The sequence below is a fragment of the Eurytemora carolleeae genome, unplaced genomic scaffold (genome assembly GCF_000591075.1).
Source record: "Eurytemora carolleeae unplaced genomic scaffold, Eaff_2.0 scaffold3, whole genome shotgun sequence".
Lineage (NCBI taxonomy): Eukaryota > Metazoa > Arthropoda > Copepoda > Calanoida > Temoridae > Eurytemora > Eurytemora carolleeae.
Genome location: NW_019397377.1, coordinates 473,363 through 497,002, shown reverse-complemented (window position 1 = coordinate 497,002; position 23,640 = coordinate 473,363). Strand labels below are relative to the sequence as shown.

Genomic DNA, 23,640 nt, shown 5'->3' with positions numbered 1-23,640 from the left:
TGAATTAGAAGAAATGAGAAATTAGTATATTATTTTAGGTTTAGATACTTTCTGGGCCGCGTGCTGCGGAAAGGACAGCCTATGTGGCCGAGCGCCGTGGCTAGGATAGGCTAGGGGACCGAGCGCTGCGGCTAGAACTGGCTCTCTTTCTGACTTATTATTCATTGCGGCATTCGCGAGTAGTACGGATTAGCCGGGGCCATTAAAGCTCACTTTGCCGCGTCAAACCATCGGCATCAACATCAAGATCAGTTAAATTAGTGGCCGGGTCAAGAGTCCGGTATCTTAAGAGCGGTATTAGCTAATACCGCTCTAATACCACTCTTAACACTAACACTAGTAGAGAGTATATAGCGAAAAGCCATTTGTTAAACCTGTGATTTTTTTATATAAAGATATTTACGTCGTAATTTTTCAATAAAAGTTTGAAGAAAAAAGAAATCAACATCAGCGCCGAAATTTTCTGAAAAACAACGTCTTAAGATACCAGTAATAAGGTATATAGAAATAAATTAAGATTTATTATTTATATTTAATTAGCTCCTGTAGCCGCCTGTTACATAATTATATATTCTAAAACAGTTACTTAGATTAAATTTAACCCATTGAATGTTAAGTTCATGAATTGCCCAATTTTTTTTAATTTGCTCAAATTGATGTTAATTAATTTTAGGAAACATTTTATTACATTTTTTCACTAAATAAGATGTTATTAAATTAAAATTCTTAAGGATTTTCTAAATTCCAATTTATATAGTAAGACTACCTTCTCTTGGTAATTTCCTGAAGAACTATTCGTGGACCCCCCCCTCCCCCCCGCCCCTTATAACTATTTTGTACCTGGATCTCATATGTACCAAGGGTATAATTGGTTATGTGGCCGCAGTACCTAGTCCATTAGCCTGTCCTAGCAGCAGTGCTCGGCCCCTTCGCCTCTCCTAGCCACAGTACTCGGCCCAAAAATTGTCATAACCTAACCTAACCCTAAAAAAAAAATTGAATAACTATATTAATCGTATACTTTTACGGACCTTTTCATTCTCTCTAAGATTGAGTGGTATCATGTTATTTTTTTTTATAAATAATCACTGAATAATTGATTATATATTTCAGGAAGAGAATGCCAAAAGCGGACAAATTTGAAACTGGGGACCTAGTTTTTGCCAAGGTTTTTTTACTAATTTTTCTTAAACGAAATATATGCTTTAACTATTAACAAGATTAAAGTGCATAAAAATCCCTGAAAAGATGCATTTTGAAAAGTATAAATGGTGCCGTATGCAATTTTTTAAAACTTTGGTTATGGTGGCAATCGAAAGAATAAGTCGGGATTGATAATTTAGTCAGTCCAGGTGTATATTGTTTCTTGGAATTCATTATCCATAATTTTTCTTGAAGTTTCTTATTGTGAATTTTTAGTATGTTGGACTATTTGGGAAAATTATGGAGTAATGATTATTCTTTTATGAAGTTGAAATTTTTAACGCGTTTTTTATGCTGCATTACAACTATTAGGAAAATTATTAATGAAAAATTCTCCGATTTTAGAGAAAGTAATATGGATCTGGAATAAAACTCTATAGATAACTTTATTGATATTCAAATCGAGAAAACTAACATTTGATGGAAACGGATTTCCATAAGAAACGAGAGGCCGAGGAGAAACTGACAAAATAAATATATATTTCTCTGTAGAATTTGTTTACATTTCTTTATAGAATTTTTGAAAACTATTCCAATATCCCTGATTTATACTTAATACATACTAGCTGAAGGGCCCAGCGTTGCCCGTGGAAAAGAAAATGTTGAAAAAAAAGTTGAAAAAAATGTCGAATTTTTTTAATTAACCCACGAGTTTCCACAAAAAAATTCAGCACATTCAGTCCAGCCGTTTGGCCGGCAATAGGCAACATATATATGATTTCTTTTTTTATTATATAGATCTATGATCCAATTCATCCACTGTGATATGGGAAACTGTAAAGTGTTGCAGCCTCCTACAATTAACTTTCATGTCTAGGTGAAAGGGTACCCGCCCTGGCCGGCAAGAATATCAGGGTTGGCATCAGGACAAAAGTAAGAAACCTGTTAATGTTCATCGTTTATTTAAGCAAAGCGTATCTCTGTAGTTTGACCTGCTAGAGCCCCCCCCCCCCCCCCGGGGGTTGCTCTGCCATTAATCTCTTTCCTTAAATTTCATTTAACTAAATATAAAGTTAATGTTAAAAAAAATATGTCTAGAATTATGAGAATGCACTAGCACTATTCGTATTTCAGGTATAAGATATATTTCTATGGAACCTATGAAACATCTACACTGAAAAGCGAGGGTAAGAACAATTTTTTGTTTTAATCACCTGAAAAATATTTGAGAGCATATATATAGCCGGACCCAGTGAGCATTACAGTCGTAGAGCCTAATCCTGATCATTATTTTACAGTTCTACACAAGAATTCTTAGGTAAAAAGCAATTTCAAATACACTTTTTGTAGACATATGGTTTTACAATGAAGAGACAAAATCAAGATTTGGGAACAAGGTAATAAATAAAATATCTCCTTGACAATAAGTATATTTTATTTTTTATCTTTTATCATTAAAAGTAAAAATTGCATTTTAAGCTGTGCAGAAGGGGATGGTACAGAACAATGTGGTTCAAAGAATTATAAAAGAAATTTTTTTTCAATCCAAATCTAGATAAACCCTATATATAATTCATACTAAAAAATCTATGTGAAATATTATTTTGCGCGCGTAAACTGGATTTAAACTTACATTTGCGATTCTTAATTAAGAAAAATGTTGCATTACATCAAATTTAAATTAACTTTGGCGAAACCTTTAAGATTATAGATTTTACCAAATTCTGTAATGTAATTATTGTCTTAATTTTATTAGTTCTTTCTAAAATTATAAAGATAAAACAGCAAGATGTCCTTATAATTTTAAGGGGGGGGAGAAGGGATTATGTATTTAGCATTATATATTATGTACCCCTGCTTTACTTTAGTACATGAAGAAGAAAGGATACAAGGAAGGTATGTACCAGATTGAGCACACGCCTGACATCGCTGCTTTTGATGTAAGTACTTATTAAATCCTATTTCTACGGATATGTTGAATTATAAGTTTAGATGTTCCTTATTTTTAATTTTTCCTTATTTTTAATTTTCCTTATTTTTAATTAGAAGGGAAGGCAGTCCTTGTAAATTTAAGTTGCCCCTAATTTCAACCAAGTTCGACCTCAAATATGCCATGATGTGTCGACAATGAGGATATCTTCAGTTTTTGTTCTGTCTAAAAAGTTAATTTTGGGGATTTGAACTTTTAAAGCATCTCGTCGATTTGGATTTCTAAATCAAAGAAAGTAGTTTTAAAATGGCTGGGTCTTACACAAAACTTATTTAATTGACAACTGAAATTGAAGTTATATCCATGTAAATCAAAGATTTTTATTTAAGTTAATGATTTTACTACAACAGCTTGAAAAATCTCTATTTCGACCAAAAACTATATTCAGGATGGGTCTTTTGTTGACTCTGGTGGAAATGAAACTCTTCCTCTGGATGAACCTTCAGTAGTAAAGGTACTGTACCGAGGGGAGTAAATATTGTTTTTCCCTCTTTCTCAGCTTTACAGGAGGTTGGTTCTTTGGCTTTAAGTATAGTAAACCTGAGCTGAAAACTTTAGAATGGTGGATATTGAGATTAATGCTTGATCCTTCGTTTTCTTAATAACGAGACTAAACAATCTTGTACTTTTATCCTGAAAAGTGTACAGAGTCGCAAATATGATAAATTTGAAATATTGCGCGCCATTTTAGATTAACATACAGAAATTGGAGAGACCATCTAAATTAAAAACCCGGTTTTTGATTTTTCTCTACATCCAAGAAAGAGTGGTTTAGGAAGAAAATCAAAAGTGTGTCCATTGGATACTCAGATTAAGTAATCGGGATTTAGGATATCTCATTCTAAAGTTTTCAGCTCTGGTTACAGAAACAGAGTTCTCGACTATTTTCATAATTCAAACTAGTGCTCAATGAAAACTAGACTGGCTGTGGTGACAGCCTGGGCTTCACAGCTATTTCCACCATGCAGCATGACCCGGGTCGTAATTGCCAGTATACAAAACTGACAGACCCCCTTAGAACGCAAATGACGCTCTTTTTTACAAATCATCAAATTTTCTCTTTAAATCTGGTGGTGTAAATCTGAGAAGCTCATTTTTAATTAGGAGCCATAAACCTGTTTGGATCTGCAGCAAACTAGTTCAATAAGATATTTTTATTTAGCTCAATTTTTTTAGAAGGTTAGCCCTCCGAAGACAGTTAAACGGAAAGCTGAAGAAAGTTTAGATATTTGTCAACCAAGCAAGGAAGGATAATTCAACTAAATAATAAGTGTGGGGGAGGGGGAAAAAAGGGTTTGCATTTAAAAAGTATAAAAAATGACATTATAGTTTTTGTTAAATCTTGAACTTCACTCCCCCCCCCCCTGTTTATAAAGAATCTTGCATGCTTTTTTTTCTGTATCAGATGTCCAATTTTTGCATTCCCCCAATTCTTTGAAAATTAATTTTTAAACCATATACGCTTTGTTACCTTACCTTGAATTATAATGTCGAAATGAGAATGAATGATTGAGAGAAAGAATTCAAATTTAATTATTTCTTGTTATCAGAAGTTAGCTCTCTCCCCCTCAGTCAAATTGTTTAAACACTCTGCACCAGTAGATGAAAACAGTCAGGTTTGCATATTGCATAATTGATTATATTTTTTTATTTCCTCCATATATTCGATAATTATTTTCCATCTATAACCAATACCTTATACTCATGATACGAAGTAAAAATATTGTTAAAAAAGCGACATTTAAAGCATAAATTAAATGTATAATAAAAAAATAAAGAAAATTAGAAAAATGATATAAGCAGTTAAAGCATATTTTTCTTTTAAGCAGGGTCAGGCAACAAAATCACCAAGTGGTAGTCCAAAGAAGGTAACAAATTAATTTTAATCATAAATAAAATACATTTTGATAAAATTGTTCAGGGTGACCTGCATGCTACTGAAGGTCGGAAGCTGTGGGTCAAAGTGAAGGATACAGATGATATAATCGAAATAAATCTGGACAAGGTTTGTAAATAAGATTATATTCTTATATTAATCCGGGTCTGCTTTTATATTATTTAGTATTCATAAAAATACGATCCTTCAAATAATATAGTTAATCGACTGGATCTTAAGAGGTATTGTTTAATATTTTTGAAATATTAGAGTTGAAAAAAACGAATTATAACAATTATAAATAAAGATCATATTAATTAACTCTAGTTTGACTGGCCCACCTCCCCACACCCCAAATAAAAAATATTACTCTAAAGAAAATTTAAAAATATTTTGCTCTTGTAACTCAAACATTACAAGCTAAATGACCTCACTTTATTCTTGATTCAGTAAATTCACTTAAATTTTTGGGGTTAGATTGAAGGGCATCTTTATTTTATATCTGATGGTATTTTGATTATCATTTTTTAATTAAACCCATATCCGTACGGTTTGACGAGGGGGGGGGGGGAATTATTTATTTAACATGTTCGACCAAAAAATCTTCATGACTATTTCTCCTTTTTTAGGATAGACCTGAAACCTTCTCATCAGAAGAAGCAAGGCAAGAATGGGAAACTGCTTCGGCCAGGAAGGTAAGGACTGAGTACTAAACATTATTTTTATATTTTTATTTCAACAAATGAGGCTTAAAGGTAAAACATATATAGATATACTTTTTTCACTGTTAAGTTTATTTTTATTATTTAATTATAAATTTAACTCAATTTGAAATAAATCCTCAATAATACTGCACACAAAATATCTTTTTATTAATTTTAGGCTTTGAAGTTTAAAAAGAAGGTTGAAAGTGGAGAGTTTGTTCCTCCAGAGATTCTGAAAAGATTGGAGGAACGGGCGTCAAAGTCTCCGGCAGAAAGGGAAGCATGGGACCAGGATAAAAAGCTGGAACGGAGTAAGGACAAACTAAGGTATATGTGAAAAAGCTAAATTTTCGCCGAAAATCTACAGATTTTGTTCAGTTTGACGCAGAGCTTTTTTCGTGTTAATTTAAGTAGATTATTAAGGTTTTCTGCTAGTCTGGCCTTGATGTAACATTACTGGACCGTAATACTACTTTATTATGTCATGTCATGTTTTCCTGTTGTGAGTATTGGTGAAAAATTTAACCAATAGAATAAACCGGAAAAAAAGGGAAAAAGGGGGGAATGGGATGGGAAAAGGAGAAAAGAGAAGGGGAAAGGGAGAATCAAAAAATTTTCTTTGCAAGATTAAATATATAGCTAGAAATAGTTGAATTATATACAGCTGGTTAAACCACTTCTATCGTGTACTGGGTCAAGCTATTAAGACATGGTTCAACTATGTCTAGCTATGTATTAATCTATTCCTTGTGTTTAAAAAGAGCCATAGATCCAGAATAATAAATGATGACCTGACCCTCCACTTAATTCTTGCATGGTGCATTCCTTGGCGGATAAACCATCAACGTATCAACCGAAGACCATTTCATGATATGTGGTTCAGCTTATACCACTCGCTTTCCGTGTACCTTATGGCAGATTCAATTTTTTTTTCTAATGAAGTTTGTTTAAGATGGTTGAAGATTGAGCAGAGGTTGGTAGAGCTAGATATTGCTGTTAAAACCTCACTTAATTTGAAAAGACCTTCACCAGACAGGTTTGAATTATTCAGACATGATTATATATTTTTAGACAGGTTTAGATGTATTCCGAGGTTTAGACAAGGGTTTAATATGTGCAAGGTCAGGTTAGATTTAATTAGACAGGTTTAGAATATTTTTAGACTGGTTCAGATGTACTCATCAGAAGGTTGTAAAATATTCAGCAAGGTTTAAATATATTCAGATAGGTGTTTTATTGAATGTTTGGTTGTCTGCTAATAATAATAATAATAATATATAAAGAAGGTTTGGTCTTATCGACGAGTTTGCCTCTATCTTTTACAAATACAGGTTTTCTAATTTAATCTTTCTTACAAGTTGGACCAATGAAACCTTTAAGCAGAGGTGTATATTTTTCTGTTCCCCCCACCTCTGGGGGGGGGGGGGGACAAAAATATGAGCTTTCATTAACTTTTGGGAAGAAAAATGTTCAGAAAAAATGAAAAAGGGTGAAGGAAAGGGGAAAGGAGGAAAAAGGAAGGGAAAAGGGAAGAGAAAAGTGGGAAGATGGTTGGGAAGATGAAAGGGAAAAGGGGAAGAGGGAACGGAAATGGGGTAGAGGGAAGAAGGGAAGAGGGAAGGTAAAGGGGGGAAGAGAAAAGAGAAAGGGGGGAAGAGAGAAGAAAAAAGGGGTAAGAGGGAAGGTAAAAGGGCCAGGAGGGGAAGGGAAAAAAAAAACAAAAAAGTCTAAAAAAACATCATCAGAAATGCTTTAAACAAAATCAGGGGGGACCTTGAAGTTTACCTTTTTAGGGCACCAAAACGCTCCGTTATACTACTTAAATCCCCGCCGCCGCTGCAAACTTCTTCAAAGTTTGCGCGGGCTTCAGAAACCTGGAAAATATACCTTTTTTCAAAGTTGTGGATTTGGGGGAAATATGATTCTGAATGGGGGGGTGGGGACAAAAATATGAGCCTCACAACTAATATACACCCTTGCCTTTTAAATACCGAAGTTTAACTGGTTTTTTTTACTCACTTCATCGTAACTATTGAAATACCAGTTTAAACTTACTAATAGTTAGCGTTAAAAAAAAACTTGTTCAAGATGTATCCAGGCCTTGGAGGAACTACTGGAGCTGGGAATTGCTCCTCTTATGCTGAAGAAACAACCGGATATAGTTTCTACCATCAGGGACTGATTTTTAATCTTTATTTCAAACATTTCTTTTTTCCTTTACTACGACTTTACTTTACATGTCCACCCCCCCCCCCCTCTCCGTTCACTGTTTCATGAAATTAGTGGACATCTTGGACACGAGTTCTTTCTCACTCTTCAAATTATTCCCACAGAAGTTAGTTTCGAAAAGGATGTAAAAACTTGTCTCTTGATGCCCTTCCAGATCTTCAACAAATATATTTGAATTTTTTAAGAATTCTTAAAATTAAATTAACTACCCCTGATAGTAATTATTATTTAAACCTTTTCTATTTTCTTGAATGCGTTAAACCCAGGAGTGAAAACGTAAGATTGTTAAAACTCTGTTTGTGGAACAGGAGATTAAGGAAGTATGTCGGGCCTCATGGATACCTCAACTGGACAGATGAGGAGGCTAGGTAGGTGGATTTATAGGGGAAATTGGGAGGGTATATGTAAATGCAATAAAATTTGAGAAGACTTAAGACTTTTGGAAGATGCGAGGGGANGGTAAGTGAGTGAGATTTTAAAACTACATAGTTAGAGAAAATAAATGAATCTTCAGTTGTCCTTTCACAAAAACTAAGCTTTTACTAAAATTGAATTGGAATTTATCTGCTGTCATAACAAATGAGCCTTCTCAACGTATCGAATAAAGAGTGACAAAACTGATAATAACAATTCTTTTTTTAGGAACAAAATAGAACGGTCCATAAATACTATCCAGAACAAATCCGAGCTTATTTTTAACAAATTCAAAGATTGCTTCCTTTCCCAGGTTAATTTTTTTAATATATGACCAGAGCTGAAAACTTTAGAATGGTGGATATCGGGATTAATGCTTAATCCACTCTTTTTCTTAATCTCGAGATTAAATATTGCTTGTTTTCCTCTCATTTTTAATCTCTAGATTAATCATCCGATCAGGATTAAGGATATCCCATTCTAAAGTTTTCAGCTCAGAGCTGAAAACTTAAGAATGAAGAATATTGAGATTAATGCTTGATCCTCTCTTTTTCTCAATATCGAGAACTAACTTAATCTTGTACTTGTATCCTGAAAAGTGTATAAAATTCTACCAATCAGAGTCGCATATATAAAGCCGATTAATTTGAAATTTTGTGCGCCATTTACGATTATATACAGAAACGGGAGGGACTCTTCTAAATAAATAAAAAAAAATAGTTTTTGATTTTTCTCTACTATATCCAAGAAAGAACGGTTAAAGAAGAAAATCAAAAGTGTGTCAATTGGATACTCAGATTAAGTAATTGGAATTAAGGATATCTCATTCTAAAGTTTTCAGCTTATGTTGCCTTGCCTTTCTTCTCTCCATATTACGATTGGATCACATTTTACTCTGGTACTTGTTTTCCTGAGCCCTTTTTAGGATACATTTCTTTTTGCTTTTAAAGTTTTTTTGTAATATCTATGGTTATTTTTTTGGTTATTACATTTTAGGATGAGGACGATGAAGTTTTCCTTGTAAATTTTGGCAAAGAAGTTTCCCAGTTCAACAATTATATTGAAAACTTGGATGAACGGAAGGTAAAATGAATTTTACGAAAAAATGGTTGAATTATTGAGTTAGGGGAGGGAGTATCTAATTTCGAAAATAGAAAAAAATGGGACTTCAACTTTTTTCTTTCCCTCAGAAAAAAATTTACAAGAAACTCAAACATTTCCTTTTAAAAATTCTTTACTTTCTCCTTTACATATCGACGAAATTCAAAGAGGCGGGAGGGGGGGGGGGTAAGGGTGCCCCCCCTTCCCCGGGTTAATACTGGAAGAAGATATTTTTGATTTCTTAAGATGAAAATACGAAAGAATAAAAGAGTTGAGAGGAGTTAATAATTTATAAAATTTAACGAATAAAAATATATATTTAGGTTCTGAGTATGACCCGAGACCCAACTAAACCGATTTCTAGCTTAAATCCACTCTCTGATGACGAGGATTGATGCGAAGAATGAATAATGTTGTTTCCTATATTTTTACATGTAAAATGTTGCTTGTTTTATAACTTGCATAAATAATGACTTTTCAGGCATTTTAAAAATTAGAATTGTTTGTTAGAGACGAACATCTTATGTAATTGTTTCGCTTTTTTATAGATACTATGCATCTTCGAGTTTAACTTTTAATTGTTGCTATTTTATCGATTTTTTTCGAGGATTTCAAAAATCGCTATTTTTTAAGGCAAACTATTTTTATTTTTACCATTCAAAAACCTTCCCTAGAGTCATGTGAGGTCCCACATAAAATGTGTCCCTGATCGGTTTAGCTGTTATGACGTCATTGATTATGAACAAACAAAAATTTACAAACAAGCAAAGTACTCTACTTGGCCTGAAAAGAAGTGATCTCAATAATATTATTTTTTCGTAAATCTACATATAAATTTGGCTTGGGTGTCTGTTTGTTTGTTTGTTTGTCTGTCTGTCTGTTTGTATCCAATAAAAGTCAAAACGGCTGAACCGATTGGGCCCAATTTTTTTGTGGGACATCTAGGGACCCAAGGGAAGGTTTATGAATGATCAAAATTTCAAATATTTGTCTCCATCAAAATTCGATCTCCATTAAAGTTTTTAAAATTTTGAAAATCCACGAAATTTTTTGTGAAAATCCGCGGATTATTTTTGTTTTGTATTACGATGTACACAAAGAGAACATGTTCACAATTAATTTAGAAGATGGGCACGAAGCGCCCTCTAAGGCTAGTCTATATATAAATTTGGCTTGTCTGTTTGTCTGTCTGTCTGTTTGTATCCAATAAACATCAAAACGGCTGAACCGATCGGGCCCAAATTTTTTGTGTGACATCACGTGATCACAGGGAAGGATTATGAATGTAAAAATTAAAAAAATGTGTTTTAAAGGTTTTCAATTTTGTAAAAAAAAATTTTAATTCTTGAAAATCCGCGAATTTTTTTTTAAATCCGCAAAAAATGTTTCTTCTTTGTTTTTAAATTTAAACAAAAAGAACATGTTCACAATTTAAATAGAAGAAAAGCCTAGAAAGATGGGTGCGAAGCGCCTTGAATTTCTAGTCTTGATAAATAAATACTAAAATATTTTAACAGAAACTTATATTTTAACTGTATCCGTAAGATTATTTTACATTGTACAATTTCTAGTACACCATTAGATCACGTAAAAAGTTATCTTTTTTCATTCAAAGAACTAAACAATACCAGACAACAGTAGCGTCTACTTGTGATATTTGATCCTGCCAGTCTGTTTTGGAATCTCTTTTTTTGGTTGAAATTAATTCCTAAAATTGTTTCGTAAACCGTTATCGACCACCAAAACAAAATGTCGATTAGATGATCACCATTTATTTGTCAAGTTGTTTCGAAATATGAAAATTATGTTCCGTGGTTTTTGTTTCATTTAAATAATCTATCAACTGGAACGGTATTTTTTTTGTTTAAAACCTTTAGTTTCAGATAAACTATGTATTAAATATGGCAGAAACGGCTAAAAAGCGGAAACGTACAAAGAAGGCGTTTTTTGATGATTCTGATGACGATTTCTCTGAACCCACTCCTCAACTTCACCAGGTGGAGTAACTGTTACGTCCCCCTCCCCCCCCCCTCTCAATATGTGTCTGAATAGGAAAATAATTAATTTCAATAGAAAAATGAAAACTAGGAAATTGCATATATAGGTACAGAAAATATAGCAAAGAGATATGAAGAATAAAGAGAAAAAAATATAGTATACAAGACCTTTTTAAAAATAAAGAGAGAAGGAGGACCTAGAAAAAAAGATATTTGCATTGAAAGGGGGACAAAAAGTGAAGGAACTCATTCAAGAATATAAAAGGAGGGATAGGATATACTTAGGATTTAGAAGGGGGGAGAAAATTAGAAATTTAGGAAGAGGGATACAAATTGAAGGAAAGTGGAATAGGCTCCTTCATAGAAAAAGGAAGAAAAAATGAAGAGACTGGCAAGTTAAATCTTCCTGTATTAGGAATCAAAGCCGACGAAATTGAAGAAGAAGAAGACTGATAAATCTTCAATTGTCTATACATCAACCCAAGGTAGTAAAACTGCACTAAACGTGATCTTTTTCATTTCTGACACGCCGAAAACAAAATTTATCTCGAAATTGAAAAACTATTGTGAATTCGTCCATGCATTTTTCTCAAGGAGATGTATATTTTCCTTTATTAATGATGCTTCTGTTTAGCCAATTTAAACGGGTCCCCAAGAAGGAAGGAACGGCTTAGTCTAGACGAGAAAAGGTAACTGTATATAATAAAGCTCTTCGCTCATAAATAGTTGTAAATATGTTAGCTATAGCAGGCCAAACGACTGGACCGAATAGGCTTAAATGCTTTGACGGAACTAAAGCTCTGGACAAAATATATATATAATATGTTAGCTAAAGCTGGCCAAACGGCTGGACCAAATTGGCTGAAATTTTTTAGGAAACCCAAAATTCCATGGATACCTCCGGGCACTTAAGCTAGTATAATCTAAAACAGTTTAACCTTCGCGATAAAGAGAAAATTTCTGTCCCAAAAACTGTTCAGCATTGCAAGCCAAAATAATAGTTGTTAAATTTTTGTTTTAATTCGTATCATTTTTATTCTTTCTTATCTTGTCTGCACCTTCTTGGAAGTTTAGAAGATTTTTCTCGACACTTCCGAAATATGTTCTCGGTTCATGATTTCCGGACACGCAGACACTGCTCACATTTGTAATTATGTAATGATGAAAGTAAAAAAGCTGGGTTCTGCCTGTTAAATAAATTTTAACAAAATAGGATCTGGTTCAATTTGTAATGTAACTCTGTGACCCACGTACTCCTCAGGGAGGGGTGGTTTCCTGTTAACATTCGTGTTATTGGGTTGTCAAAATAGATAGATAAATAGAATGTTAATCTAATATCTTCGTCAGTCACATATTAAAGAATCTGTCAACGTGATTTTAAGTGAATCTCCTTTTATAGATGGACATGTGCGATTCACAACGGTACCTTTAACAGCTTTGTCTGATCAAGAACAAAATAAACATCCATTCAATCTTTTCAAACTAGAAAAACGACCATATCTTCCACATTATTGATAGATAAGATTTAACGGGTATCGTATAAAATGGAAAGTCAGTAGAAATTACAACGTTAGTCTCTTAAAAGTTTGCTTCACCAACGGAAAAAATATTGTATTCTAAATATTTTTAGATTCCAGAAAGAGTTGTTTGATGCACTCCGACTCTCTGCGAGCGATACAAACTCATCATGTAATAAGTTTTTAAATTATCAAATATTTCTTGAATCTACGAATATTTTGTTAATTCACATTATATTCCCTGAGATCCTCAAATATTACAGAAATGAACGAACATTTTTAAAGTCCTGATCAACATTTTTCAAATACACAAATATTCTCAGAAATTCGCCACAAAAAAATACATAAATCAACTAATATTATCTAAACCAGTAAAAAAATGAAATCGACGACTCTCGTTATAACCCCATTTTTGAAAATAAATAAAAAAAGGGGGGGGGCCACAAAACGTATTACTCTCCGGAAAATTTAAACAGTGTGAAAAAGAAGGATCCCAACATGATTTAGAGATAGAAGAGATTTCTGAGAAGGAGGTTATTGTCCTCGATGATTCACAACCTAAGCCAAGTATCAGTCCTAAACCCAGTCTGGAGAAAAGTTCTGCTCCATCAACCAACTTGGAACCACAATCTAATCAGAACCCAGATCTACCAAACCTAGATTCTAAAATTCCTGTGAAAAGTAAGATAAAGAAGAAGAAACCAACAGAAAACTGGATTGTACAGACGACAGGGACAACCTTAAGCATCGCTAAGCAAAAATCGGATGCTCCCAACCCGGATGATGATGATGATTTTGTATCCGGTGGAAAGGATGCAAGATCAGGAAAAACGGAAAAGAAGCCGGATACTGAAGAATCCGGAAAAGCTTTCAAAGAACATGAATCCGACGTATCCGCCGGTTCTGGAATAAAGAACAGAAATGATCTTGTTCTAGTAGAGAAAGTTGACTCTGAACCTGAATCCCCTGTGAAAACCAAGAGGAAGAAAAAAGCGCGAGTTTTGGATTCTGATTCAGATTCGGAATACGTAGTGGATACTTCGGAGAAACCGGCAAGGTAAGAAATAAAGAGGAATAACGGGGGAATTGAAGAATTAATGAAGCTGCACTTAACTTCTTAAACATTTGTAAATTATACAATAAATACATTATGAAAGAAGTAATTATATGCTTGATTTTGATTAAGTGTTTAAATGGAGACATATCATTGGACTTCAGGCCGCTATCTGCACGATGGTGAGTGGTGCCCTGAAGGCAGTCTGGGGGTTCCACTTTGGGTTCCCTTTCAGTTTTAAACTTGATTGATTGAATCTTAACTAGCTATGTGTAAAATGTATGTCTTATATGGGGGTAGGTGGGGGGGGGGGCGTAATTTCTTGACCGCTCCAAGCGTCGTAGAACCAATAGATCCTAAATGTTTAATGTTTTTACTGCGCACAATAGTAAAATAATTCAATATTTCTAGCATAGCAGTTTATTGAAAAGGTTTAACTTTCAATTATCAATTGTAGAATTTTTAATTTTTAGCCGAAATTATCAAATATTTGAACTATCAGACACATGGATCTTTTTAATTTTTAATTTTCTTCATTTATCATTTTTATTTTCTATTTAGGTTGCTCTTTTTTTATGCTAATAAGCTGAATTATTGGGTTGAAAATTAATAAATTTTTCATGACACTAACGTACAAATTATGATCAGAATTCAATTTAATTTATTTCATCGTGGCTGTAAATTAAGATTTTCTAGAATGAAGGAGAAAGTCAACAAAAGAGGTCTTAACCCTGTAGAAGAACTTGAAGAAATTGAGGATAAAAGAATGGAAGAACCTGAAGATGATAAAAAAGATGATAGTGACTTGGAATACTCACCAAAGAAGAAAACAAGAAAAGAAAGAAAATCCCCGAAAGACAAAAATGTGTAAGTACTGAACCCTAAAATTCTAAACCATGCCAGCTTTTTTTTCTCAAACACAAAGAAACCTAATTTTTCTATTTTTATAATCCAGATTAATTAAAGATGCCTTNATGGGGGGGTTCACTTCATATTAAAATACATAAGATACATTGTTACCCACAAAGAAAGAAACTTATCTGCATCTTTGCTGAATTATTTAATGTACTATTCATAAACCATATTGAAGGCAGAAAGCTAAGTTCAACCTTCAGATCATTATATTTAAAAAGTAGGAGGTCCTCATTAAAGTCTTATCCATTGTGGGTAACCCTGTATAAATATTATGATATTAATGACTTGTTTTATTCATTGAAATTTTTTTTTGGGCCAAGTTGTCAACTTGGCCCAAATAATATTTGTAAAAAAAAATTCTGGAATTTGCAGAGACTGGAAACGCAATATCAAATGACCCTTCATTTATAGAGTGCCATGGCCGATTCACAATGGTACCCTTTTACCCTTTCTCGTTCAAGAATGGATGAGATATCCTAATTCACTGCTACTTAGTTAGTGGTTTGAAGGTTAAATTGTGAATTAGACATTCCACACTCTAATTAGAGGGTCATACAAAATTCCTTGAAATTCATTTATTTCCTGCAAAGTTTAGAAATACAACAGACTAGAGGGCAATTCAAAAGTTATTATAGATTTTTCAGAAGAAAGGGTAAAGAGAATGCCAAGAACAAGGAAGAAGTTCCTAACAAATTAGAAGACGAAAAGGAGGAAGAAGAAGATGAAGAAAGTGACGAGGAATACTCTCCGAAGAAGAAGACGAGAAAAACTATGAAATCCCCGCCAAATAAACGTAAGCCCGGAGGTTTAACAAATCCTGTATCTGCTCCTCCCTGTCTAAGACCTAACACGGAGCTTCCAAAACCGTTCAGCAAACCTAACTCCAATACTGCCAACCCTCTCTCTATCCACAATGGAAAGATGAAAGAGAATGAGTCACTAACTCCCGGCTCGGATTTTACTAAAATATCTGTCACTTCTCAACCTTCTTCCAAACCTTCCTCCTACACTCCTCTCCAGTCTGTAGTTAAGGCGAGTTTAATGCATTTTTATTCAGAGTTACTCTCTGTTACCAGAATACCCGTATAAATCTTCAAAGGGATTGTAGACGTAATTTTATATGACCCTCCAATCCATTTAGAGGGGATTTCCCTATACAGTATACACAACAGTGCCGTCAACCCATTGTCGTTGAAAAATGATGGATTTATGCTGTTCTGTTCTTTGAACAAGTTGATGTTTCAGGTTTTATACAAAAGTAGCATTTGGATTTCTTGCTACATAATCCGAATTAAACACTTTTTAACTCGAAAACGACGATAGCTTTCACATTTTTTACAAGATAAAAGTTTAAATGGTACTGTTGTGAATGGGGCATAGCCTTCCTTGAATGGAGGGTTTAACATTTGTTCCTTTTTAGTATACACAAATGAACTTTCTACCCAAAGTTTATCAGATTGACGTTTTTTTTTCAATCATGGGAAAGGTAAAATATTGGAATATGTTTTACCCGAAATTTGGAGTGTTTTGAAGTTTTCCTGAAATAATTTTTTTTAAAGAAATTATATTCTCCTGAGGTTTGAACTTTGAGGATAAATCCTTGATCCCTAAATAAAATTCGATGAGGAAAAAGATTAATCGGCGAGTCTTCTTAAGATGTAGATCAAAGCTTGATCCCGAAGTTCACAACACAAAAATGATGATTTCTGATAATCTATGTGGATATATTTCATCACATCTGAAATATTCTTTGATTTAGAAGATTCCAGCTTGGACCCCTCCCGCTCGTGTTACTGGTTCAGGTCGAACACCAGGAGGAAAAGGAGGATGTTCATTAAACCTTTCTCCAGGATCATCACCAGCTATAGGAAAACTAGTTTGCATTAGTTTTTATTCATACAAAGTGAACTTTTCCCCCATTTTGTTAATACTGCATGTGGTTAAGAATTTTCATTCGTAATTTTAGTGATATTGTGGGTTTTGATATAAACCACAATAGAGGTAAGTTTATTCTTGGAAAATCGAAATAATTTTTTGGAAAAAAATTCGAGTAAAACTGGATAAAATTATTCTTTTTAGGTACGCTCTATGCTAATGGAAGGGTCATTTTAAATAAAGATTCTTGCAAAAAAGTAGCGAAAACATGAATAATAAATAAAGGAAATTTTTTGGTAAAAAAAAATTAGCAAAACTTGATCAAATATTCATAAGCTGAATCCGCATCAAAATGTAATGAATCCTAAGCGCTAAAAAAACTATAAATGTTATTTTTCTCATTCTGAAAACATCGAATAGACAGAGATAATGTTATGGCGGTTTTAAAATAATAAAATAAACTAGTTAATGTTCAAGGCCTTCGGCTTGGTCTCTCCAGAAACATCAGAGTATCGAAGCCACTTCATTCCAATGTCAAGAAAATAGATTAGAAAATTAAATAAAGAATATTTTTATGTATTGTAATTCGTGCCTCAATGAAATCTCCAAAACGTGATATCAAACTTCCAATGAGCAATAAATTATATGTCATTTATTTCAGAAAAATAAAATGGCGGGAGAAAATGGAAATGATGAAGGGCAAACCCCTGCTGCTGTTGCGCCAGTGCAGGATGAGTTGATATTAAAACAGCAGGAAGAAATTGCCGCGGAAATTGCCAAATCATCCGGACTCATTTCTGGTTTAGAAGATTTCTCAACTCTTGTTGCGGATTTTCAGCAGGATCAACAGTTTTTAGCTAAGATTCAACAGATATCTCAGAGTTATTCAAAACTTAGGTACAAAATCACTATACAAAAAGTTGCCATCTATTAGTAATCACTATTTTTTTATCTTTCTAAATAACAACATTTCTTTTGCACTAACCTGAACAAATATTTTAATGGATAGATGTGTGTTTGTGTATAATTTTCTTGTAATTTTCAGACGAACTAGACCTGATGGAAACTGCTTCTTTAGAGCTTTTGGGTTTAGATTATTTGAGGTAAACTTTATTATATATATAGATTTTATTATGTCAAATGGGCATCTTCGATCCCTATTTAATACATAAGGTTTTTGGGCTTAGAATGACAATGTCAACTGACGGAAGATCTAAGCCTGAACGAAGCAAAATCATAAGATTGCATATTGCGATTAAAACAAACATTTAATTTCTCAGATTTTTGTGTTGACTCTAAAAACCAAAACCCCCGTTTTCTTCAACAATGATAGTAAGTGATACACATATTTTATTAAAAAATGGTCTATGAAATTATCTTTCTAGTGCCTACTGGAGGACGAGGATAGATTGAATGAGCTGTTGACAGTCCTTGCTCCCTGTAAGGACGAAATGGTTGAGTTAGGAACGTTTCACAACGCAACGATCGTTTACTTAGCTTTTTCGTTTTGTTAAGTTCGGTATTAATTGTGCTATATGTGCTAATTTGAGATTTAAACCAAAGAAAAAATTAAAGACGAAATTGATGATAGATAAAGTTTTGTTTAAAGCACGACCATTGCAAGTATTGTAGGGTAATTTATAATTTGTTTAAAGTTTACTTTTAACAAATTTTAAGTTAAATATAAAACAGAATAAGATTTTGCTAAATTGAGAGTCTATATTTTGGGATATTGGGTTGCAACCTTTGCATTTTGACATTTTGCGTTGAACTTGCAATGGTTAAGGGATGCCAGGTTTTACTGTTGAAGATTTCTGGGAGAATTTCATCGTCACACTAGGTGGGTAACTGAGTAGCCAAGATACGTTTCATAAAATATTTTAATTTGAAATTATTCGCGATAAATTGATAAGAAAGTCTTCAATGAACTGGAATTTTATTTTGTACTGAATGTATATTTTTTCTTCTCAAATGTATGGATTCTACGACATTCTGTTTGGAAAATATGTACGGAAATTCACGAATATTTTTGCCAATAAATATACTGATTCATTAAAAAAAAAAACTAACGGATTCTTGTCCTTTAGTAGTAGGCCACATGGCCTGTGATAAATAAAGCTATATTATCTTATTTCTATTTCAGAAAGTCTGAAAGGGAAAGAAAAAATTTCACTGTCGGATTTAGGTAAATAAAAGCAACGCTTGATCTTGAGAAAATATCGAAATATTTTATAGTCTCGCTGGACTAAGTTTTAAAGATCTTTATAATCAATACATTTAAAATTTTTAAATGACTTTAAACAAAAAATAAAAAATAAGTTGTATAACTTTTGAAAACTTAGATATTTGTTTAGAAGAAATATTTAACAACGAGGGTCAGTCAAACTATCTAGTTGTTTTTCTCAGGTATTATCTTTTTCGATAATAATGTTAGGAAATGACAAAGAAATTGATCACTTGTTGCAAACTCTATTTTTTTAAATCTTTTAAATGCTGGTGTCGTAGATCTTACGTATTTCAAACTACGAAATCTGCAGGATCGATAAGTCCTAAGTTTTAAATATGTCGGGTGTAAACTATCAGGTTGCGAAAATAGTGGGATTAGTATAATCTTTAGTCGTCTGCTTCTAAATAATATTTATTATATCATATCTGTTCGGTTCCATAATATTAAACCTATCCCATTATTACACGGTTCAGGAGGAACAATTTTAATATTGTTCCCGTCCTAGTGTTTAAGAATGCTTATTCTTACACTGTAGGTGTAGAATTTTTATTATATCATATCTGTTCGGTTCCATAATATTATTCCATATTATCGTGTAAGAATTTCCATTATTACACGGTTCAGGAGGAACAATTTTAATATTGTTCGCTTCCTGGCGTTTAAGAATGCTTATTCTTACACTGTAGGTGCAGAATTTTTATTCTTTAACGCTCAGACCGTGTAAGAATGGAAATTATTACATGGCCAGAGCGTGAAAGAATGTGGATTCTTACACGCTCCGAGCATTAAAGAATGGAAATTCTTACACTAGTTGAAGAATATTCATTCTTACACGCTCCTTATATTGATCTTTTCAACATAGATCAATATTGATATTAACATAATTATTTTGTACTGACAACATGCACAGGGCAAACTTACCTTTTTCTTTTTTTTAATACATGCAAACTTACCTTTTTAAATTTCAAATAACATGCTCACTTACCTTTTTCGTTAATATTAAAACATGCAAACTCACCTTTTTTACTTTAGTAAAACATTCAAGCTTACCTTTTCATGCTCACTTACCTTTTTCGTTTTTTGAAGTATTGATATATCTTAATTCAGGAATTCTAACCTTTTCAAAAAAAATAAACCATGTACTAAAAACTTTAACCTTCCATTGGACATTTCCATCAAACTACCGAGTCTCAAGGCATACTGCCCGACTGCCTACTTTATTCAATTTGGTTTTTAGTTTTTCTTCAGTGCAAACCAAGTTTGGTGAGATTTTGCAAATCTCTGCATATAGTACTATTATAGCTTGTCAAAATGGAAAGGTTTGTCATGTCTTCACAATTTCAATTAATTGTTTTTTTCACTTTATAAAGCTTTAAAGTACCTCAGCCTGAGTCAGCAGTCACCATATCTCATATCTCGCATAGCTCGAGATGATGAAGTGAAACCACAATCAAAACCAAAAAAAGTTAATTTATAAAAACTTATCATTGAAATACTAGTGTCAGAAACTTTTAGTGGGGTCTTAGCACTCCATACTCCATAGCAATGAAAACAAACCAGGAAATCTTGCATCATGAATAAAAGACAAAGATCTTCATCAGCTGATTTATTTCTTCTTTTTGGAAGATTTAGGATCTAATATCCAGCAAATGATTTCTTGTTCAGTAGATTAAGACAACCCACTACAATACCTTCGCCCCATCTAAAAAAGTTCAGGGCACATTCAACATGCAGTATCTAAATCTATTATTAACTTTTAAAACAAGCAAAATTGGAAAACAAACAAACTAAATTGAGGAAACAATAACACCACATGCATTTCGTTCAAATTAAGAACCAATTTTTACTTATAAAATGGTTTTTAACGTTTTAACATTAGAAAAATAAAAAAACAGTGATAGTCAGAATAAGAGCTTAAAACTAATTTGCAACCTTTCATAATGTGAACTGTTCTAACTTAAAATAGACGGATTTCACCAAAATTATTTTTTAACTATAATTTCTTGGGAATCTGCCCATGGAACCTCACAAATATGATATAATAATAATCTTATGAGGATAAAAATGTAATAATGGAATTCTGCGGCCTTCGTTAAAGAATACATCAAGATTATTTCATCTCGTTTAAGAATTCCATTATTACATTTTTTTCCTCATAAGATTATCATATTACAGAAACTTAATCCTATAAATGCCTGATATTCTTTGCATAATGCTGATGCTTTTAATTAACCACACTCGATAACAGACAAACAATTTTTTTCTTCAGTTTTTCAGAAAAGTGTTTCAAAATAATATATATATAATAAGTTCAACAAAATTGTTTCATTTAATAGTTGCTAATTCACACTCGTACCCGTCAATCCACCCCCTGGCTAAAAATGTTATATTTTTTTTAAATTTCAGACTGCTGGTTTCAAAACAGTTGCAGAAAGAAGCAGATTTTTATCAGAACTTCATAGAGGTAAAGAACGTTGTTTTAGATTTTACAAAGTTCATTCGTTTTTTATTTCAAGCATGTGCCAAATGATGCATTTTTTAAACGTTATAAGATGAGAAATAACCAAAAAATACATGTCTTTTAGAAGTGAGAAATTATTTTATTTGAACAGTTCAAATACTACGGACAAAAAACATCATGTGAGACAAAAAGGGCCTAAAATCAACTGAACAACAAAAAATGTATCTAGTGGCTCAAAGTGGCAAAACGTGTCTGCTGGATAGCTTTACGTACGTAGCTATGGGCTTTGTGAAAGGTTGCTGAATACACCTAATTCTTTAGTTTTTTTTTAATTTGCTAAGAACTGATAGGTTTTTATAGTTTCATGCATACTTGTGTGTTTAGGGGGATATTCCACTAAAGGATTTCTGTGCTACGGAGGTAGAACCAATGTTTAAAGAGTCTGATCATATTCATATAATAGGTAATCATATTCATATAATAGGTAATCATATTCATATAATAGGTAATCATATTCATATAATAGGTAATCATATTCATATAATAGGTAAACACATTCATATAATAGGTAAACACATTCATATAATAGGTAAACACATTCAATGATTTCTAAAATTTTCATAAATAAAGAACCGTAAAAACTTCAAAGGGACTGTCAACCTAATTTCAAGTGACACTACATTAAAAAGTTAGCATGTCTGATTCACAACGGTGTTTTTTAAACCTTTATATAAGGAAGAGAGAATTTATCTTTGTTTCCATAAGTTTTAAATGGTACTGTTGTGAACTTGTGAATCTTAAATTTAGGGGTCACTGGAATGAGATGAGGGGGGGGCGGGGGGTTAGAATAGTAAATCTTACGCCCTGATTAATTAAACGTTTTTTTTAAGGATTGACCGCGGCAACAGGGGTTAGTGTTCGGGTCATCTATCTGGATAGAGAGGGGGAGAAGGTCACATTATAAGAATATATCCCTTTTTTGAATTTAACTCATTTCTCGATCAAATAGATTATTAAGTTCAATAAGTGGCGTCAGTCAGATTTTTAGATTTTTAGACTTATAGAAGAGGACACTAAATAAAACAGTATAAAAAAAAGAAAAAAAGAACACATAAAACTCAACAAGTTGCATAGCAAACTCAAACAATTTAGTTTAGTTTATTATTATTATTGAATATTTTGTCTGGAACTTAACATTGAAATGTCACTAGTGCAGTGACGTAATTACAGCTGCATTAAATTTATTATGTACGTATTCTATTGTGCCACTTATTGTACGTACTTAATAATAAACTCGAATTAAATGAATATTAATTTCCAGGTGCAGAATCATGATTTCCCAGAGGGGTCTTCTCCTACAATCAATCTGATCTATAGACCTGGACACTATGATATCATTTATCCAAAATAAAAATAGACCTGGATTATCAATCCAATTTCATCAGAACCATTCAATATGGATTGGATGAATAATTGGCAGTTTACAAGGATACATTGATGGAGTTGCAAATCAGCCTAGGTTCTTAAAACCATCAAGAAACAGTCTTTTTAAAAGGCGAATCAGTGGATCAGTATGATAAACCAAATCTCAAAAGTGTTTTATGTGATTGATTTTCTGTAACAATAAGTTTAAATTTACTTTCACAACTATTTTCAAAAATGTACGAAATATTAGTCTCGTGAACCCCCAAAGGAAACATTATCGATTTGTTTGCAGACACCAATAAAATATTGTGAAACAATTTAGACTTAAAACAATGTGATAGATTTGTCCATATTTTTTGGAAGATTAAGAAATCATCCTAATTTAATTTGTAATATATGTGTTTTGAAGTCAAAATTATTATACTTGCTAAGATTTATTTTGAGACGCAATGTTTCCGATTTATGTAACAGATACAACTTCGCATTTTCCTTTCAACCCAATTTTGGGAAGATTAAGTTAATGTAAATGTTAATTCTTGGAAATATGGAGAATTTAGAGTTGTTTGTGGTTGTGACTAGGTAGCAAAGTAAACAAACGGTCATTGCGTACATAACGTTTGCTATGAAGACTTAAAAATGTTATTTCTAATATACTTTCATTGTTTTAGGACGATCTGTATTTTATTCTATTCTTCAAAAATGTGTTCAGAAT

At 32.7% G+C, this 23,640-nt stretch overlaps 4 protein-coding genes across 4 annotated transcripts; all 4 read left to right on the top strand.

The window, feature by feature from the left end:
• The first annotated feature begins 223 nt into the window (after positions 1-223).
• Positions 224-9,982, top strand: LOC111713893 (hepatoma-derived growth factor-related protein 2). Its single transcript, XM_023488882.1, has 20 exons — positions 224-241; positions 447-497; positions 1,114-1,168; positions 2,021-2,076; positions 2,278-2,330; positions 2,494-2,540; positions 3,012-3,083; positions 3,522-3,587; positions 4,310-4,378; positions 4,684-4,749; positions 4,960-5,001; positions 5,055-5,138; positions 5,639-5,704; positions 5,892-6,040; positions 6,666-6,749; positions 7,802-7,888; positions 8,251-8,310; positions 8,585-8,669; positions 9,353-9,439; positions 9,781-9,982. The coding sequence occupies exons 3-20, from the start codon at positions 1,121-1,123 to the stop codon at positions 9,850-9,852; spliced, it is 1,293 nt and encodes a 430-aa protein (XP_023344650.1). The 5' UTR covers positions 224-241; positions 447-497; positions 1,114-1,120; the 3' UTR covers positions 9,853-9,982.
• LOC111713895 (ubiquitin thioesterase otubain-like) lies at positions 5,452-23,607 on the top strand. The gene is made up of 12 exons (XM_023488884.1): positions 5,452-5,458; positions 15,796-15,804; positions 17,474-17,712; positions 17,861-17,918; positions 18,201-18,279; positions 18,602-18,655; positions 18,959-19,000; positions 19,170-19,221; positions 21,449-21,506; positions 21,888-21,966; positions 22,394-22,455; positions 22,825-23,607. The coding sequence occupies exons 3-12, from the start codon at positions 17,486-17,488 to the stop codon at positions 22,912-22,914; spliced, it is 801 nt and encodes a 266-aa protein (XP_023344652.1). The 5' UTR covers positions 5,452-5,458; positions 15,796-15,804; positions 17,474-17,485; the 3' UTR covers positions 22,915-23,607.
• On the top strand, positions 10,899-13,277 carry LOC111713897 (uncharacterized). Its single transcript, XM_023488887.1, has 4 exons — positions 10,899-11,454; positions 11,870-11,939; positions 12,089-12,143; positions 13,085-13,277. The coding sequence occupies exons 1-4, from the start codon at positions 11,359-11,361 to the stop codon at positions 13,260-13,262; spliced, it is 399 nt and encodes a 132-aa protein (XP_023344655.1). The 5' UTR covers positions 10,899-11,358; the 3' UTR covers positions 13,263-13,277.
• Positions 13,351-17,400, top strand: LOC111713903 (RAD51-associated protein 1). The gene is made up of 6 exons (XM_023488893.1): positions 13,351-13,368; positions 13,448-14,028; positions 14,722-14,892; positions 15,585-15,972; positions 16,700-16,808; positions 17,293-17,400. Exons 1-6 carry the CDS (start codon positions 13,351-13,353, stop codon positions 17,364-17,366), a joined length of 1,341 nt encoding a protein of 446 aa, XP_023344661.1. The 3' UTR covers positions 17,367-17,400.
• Positions 23,608-23,640: the final 33 nt, after the last annotated feature.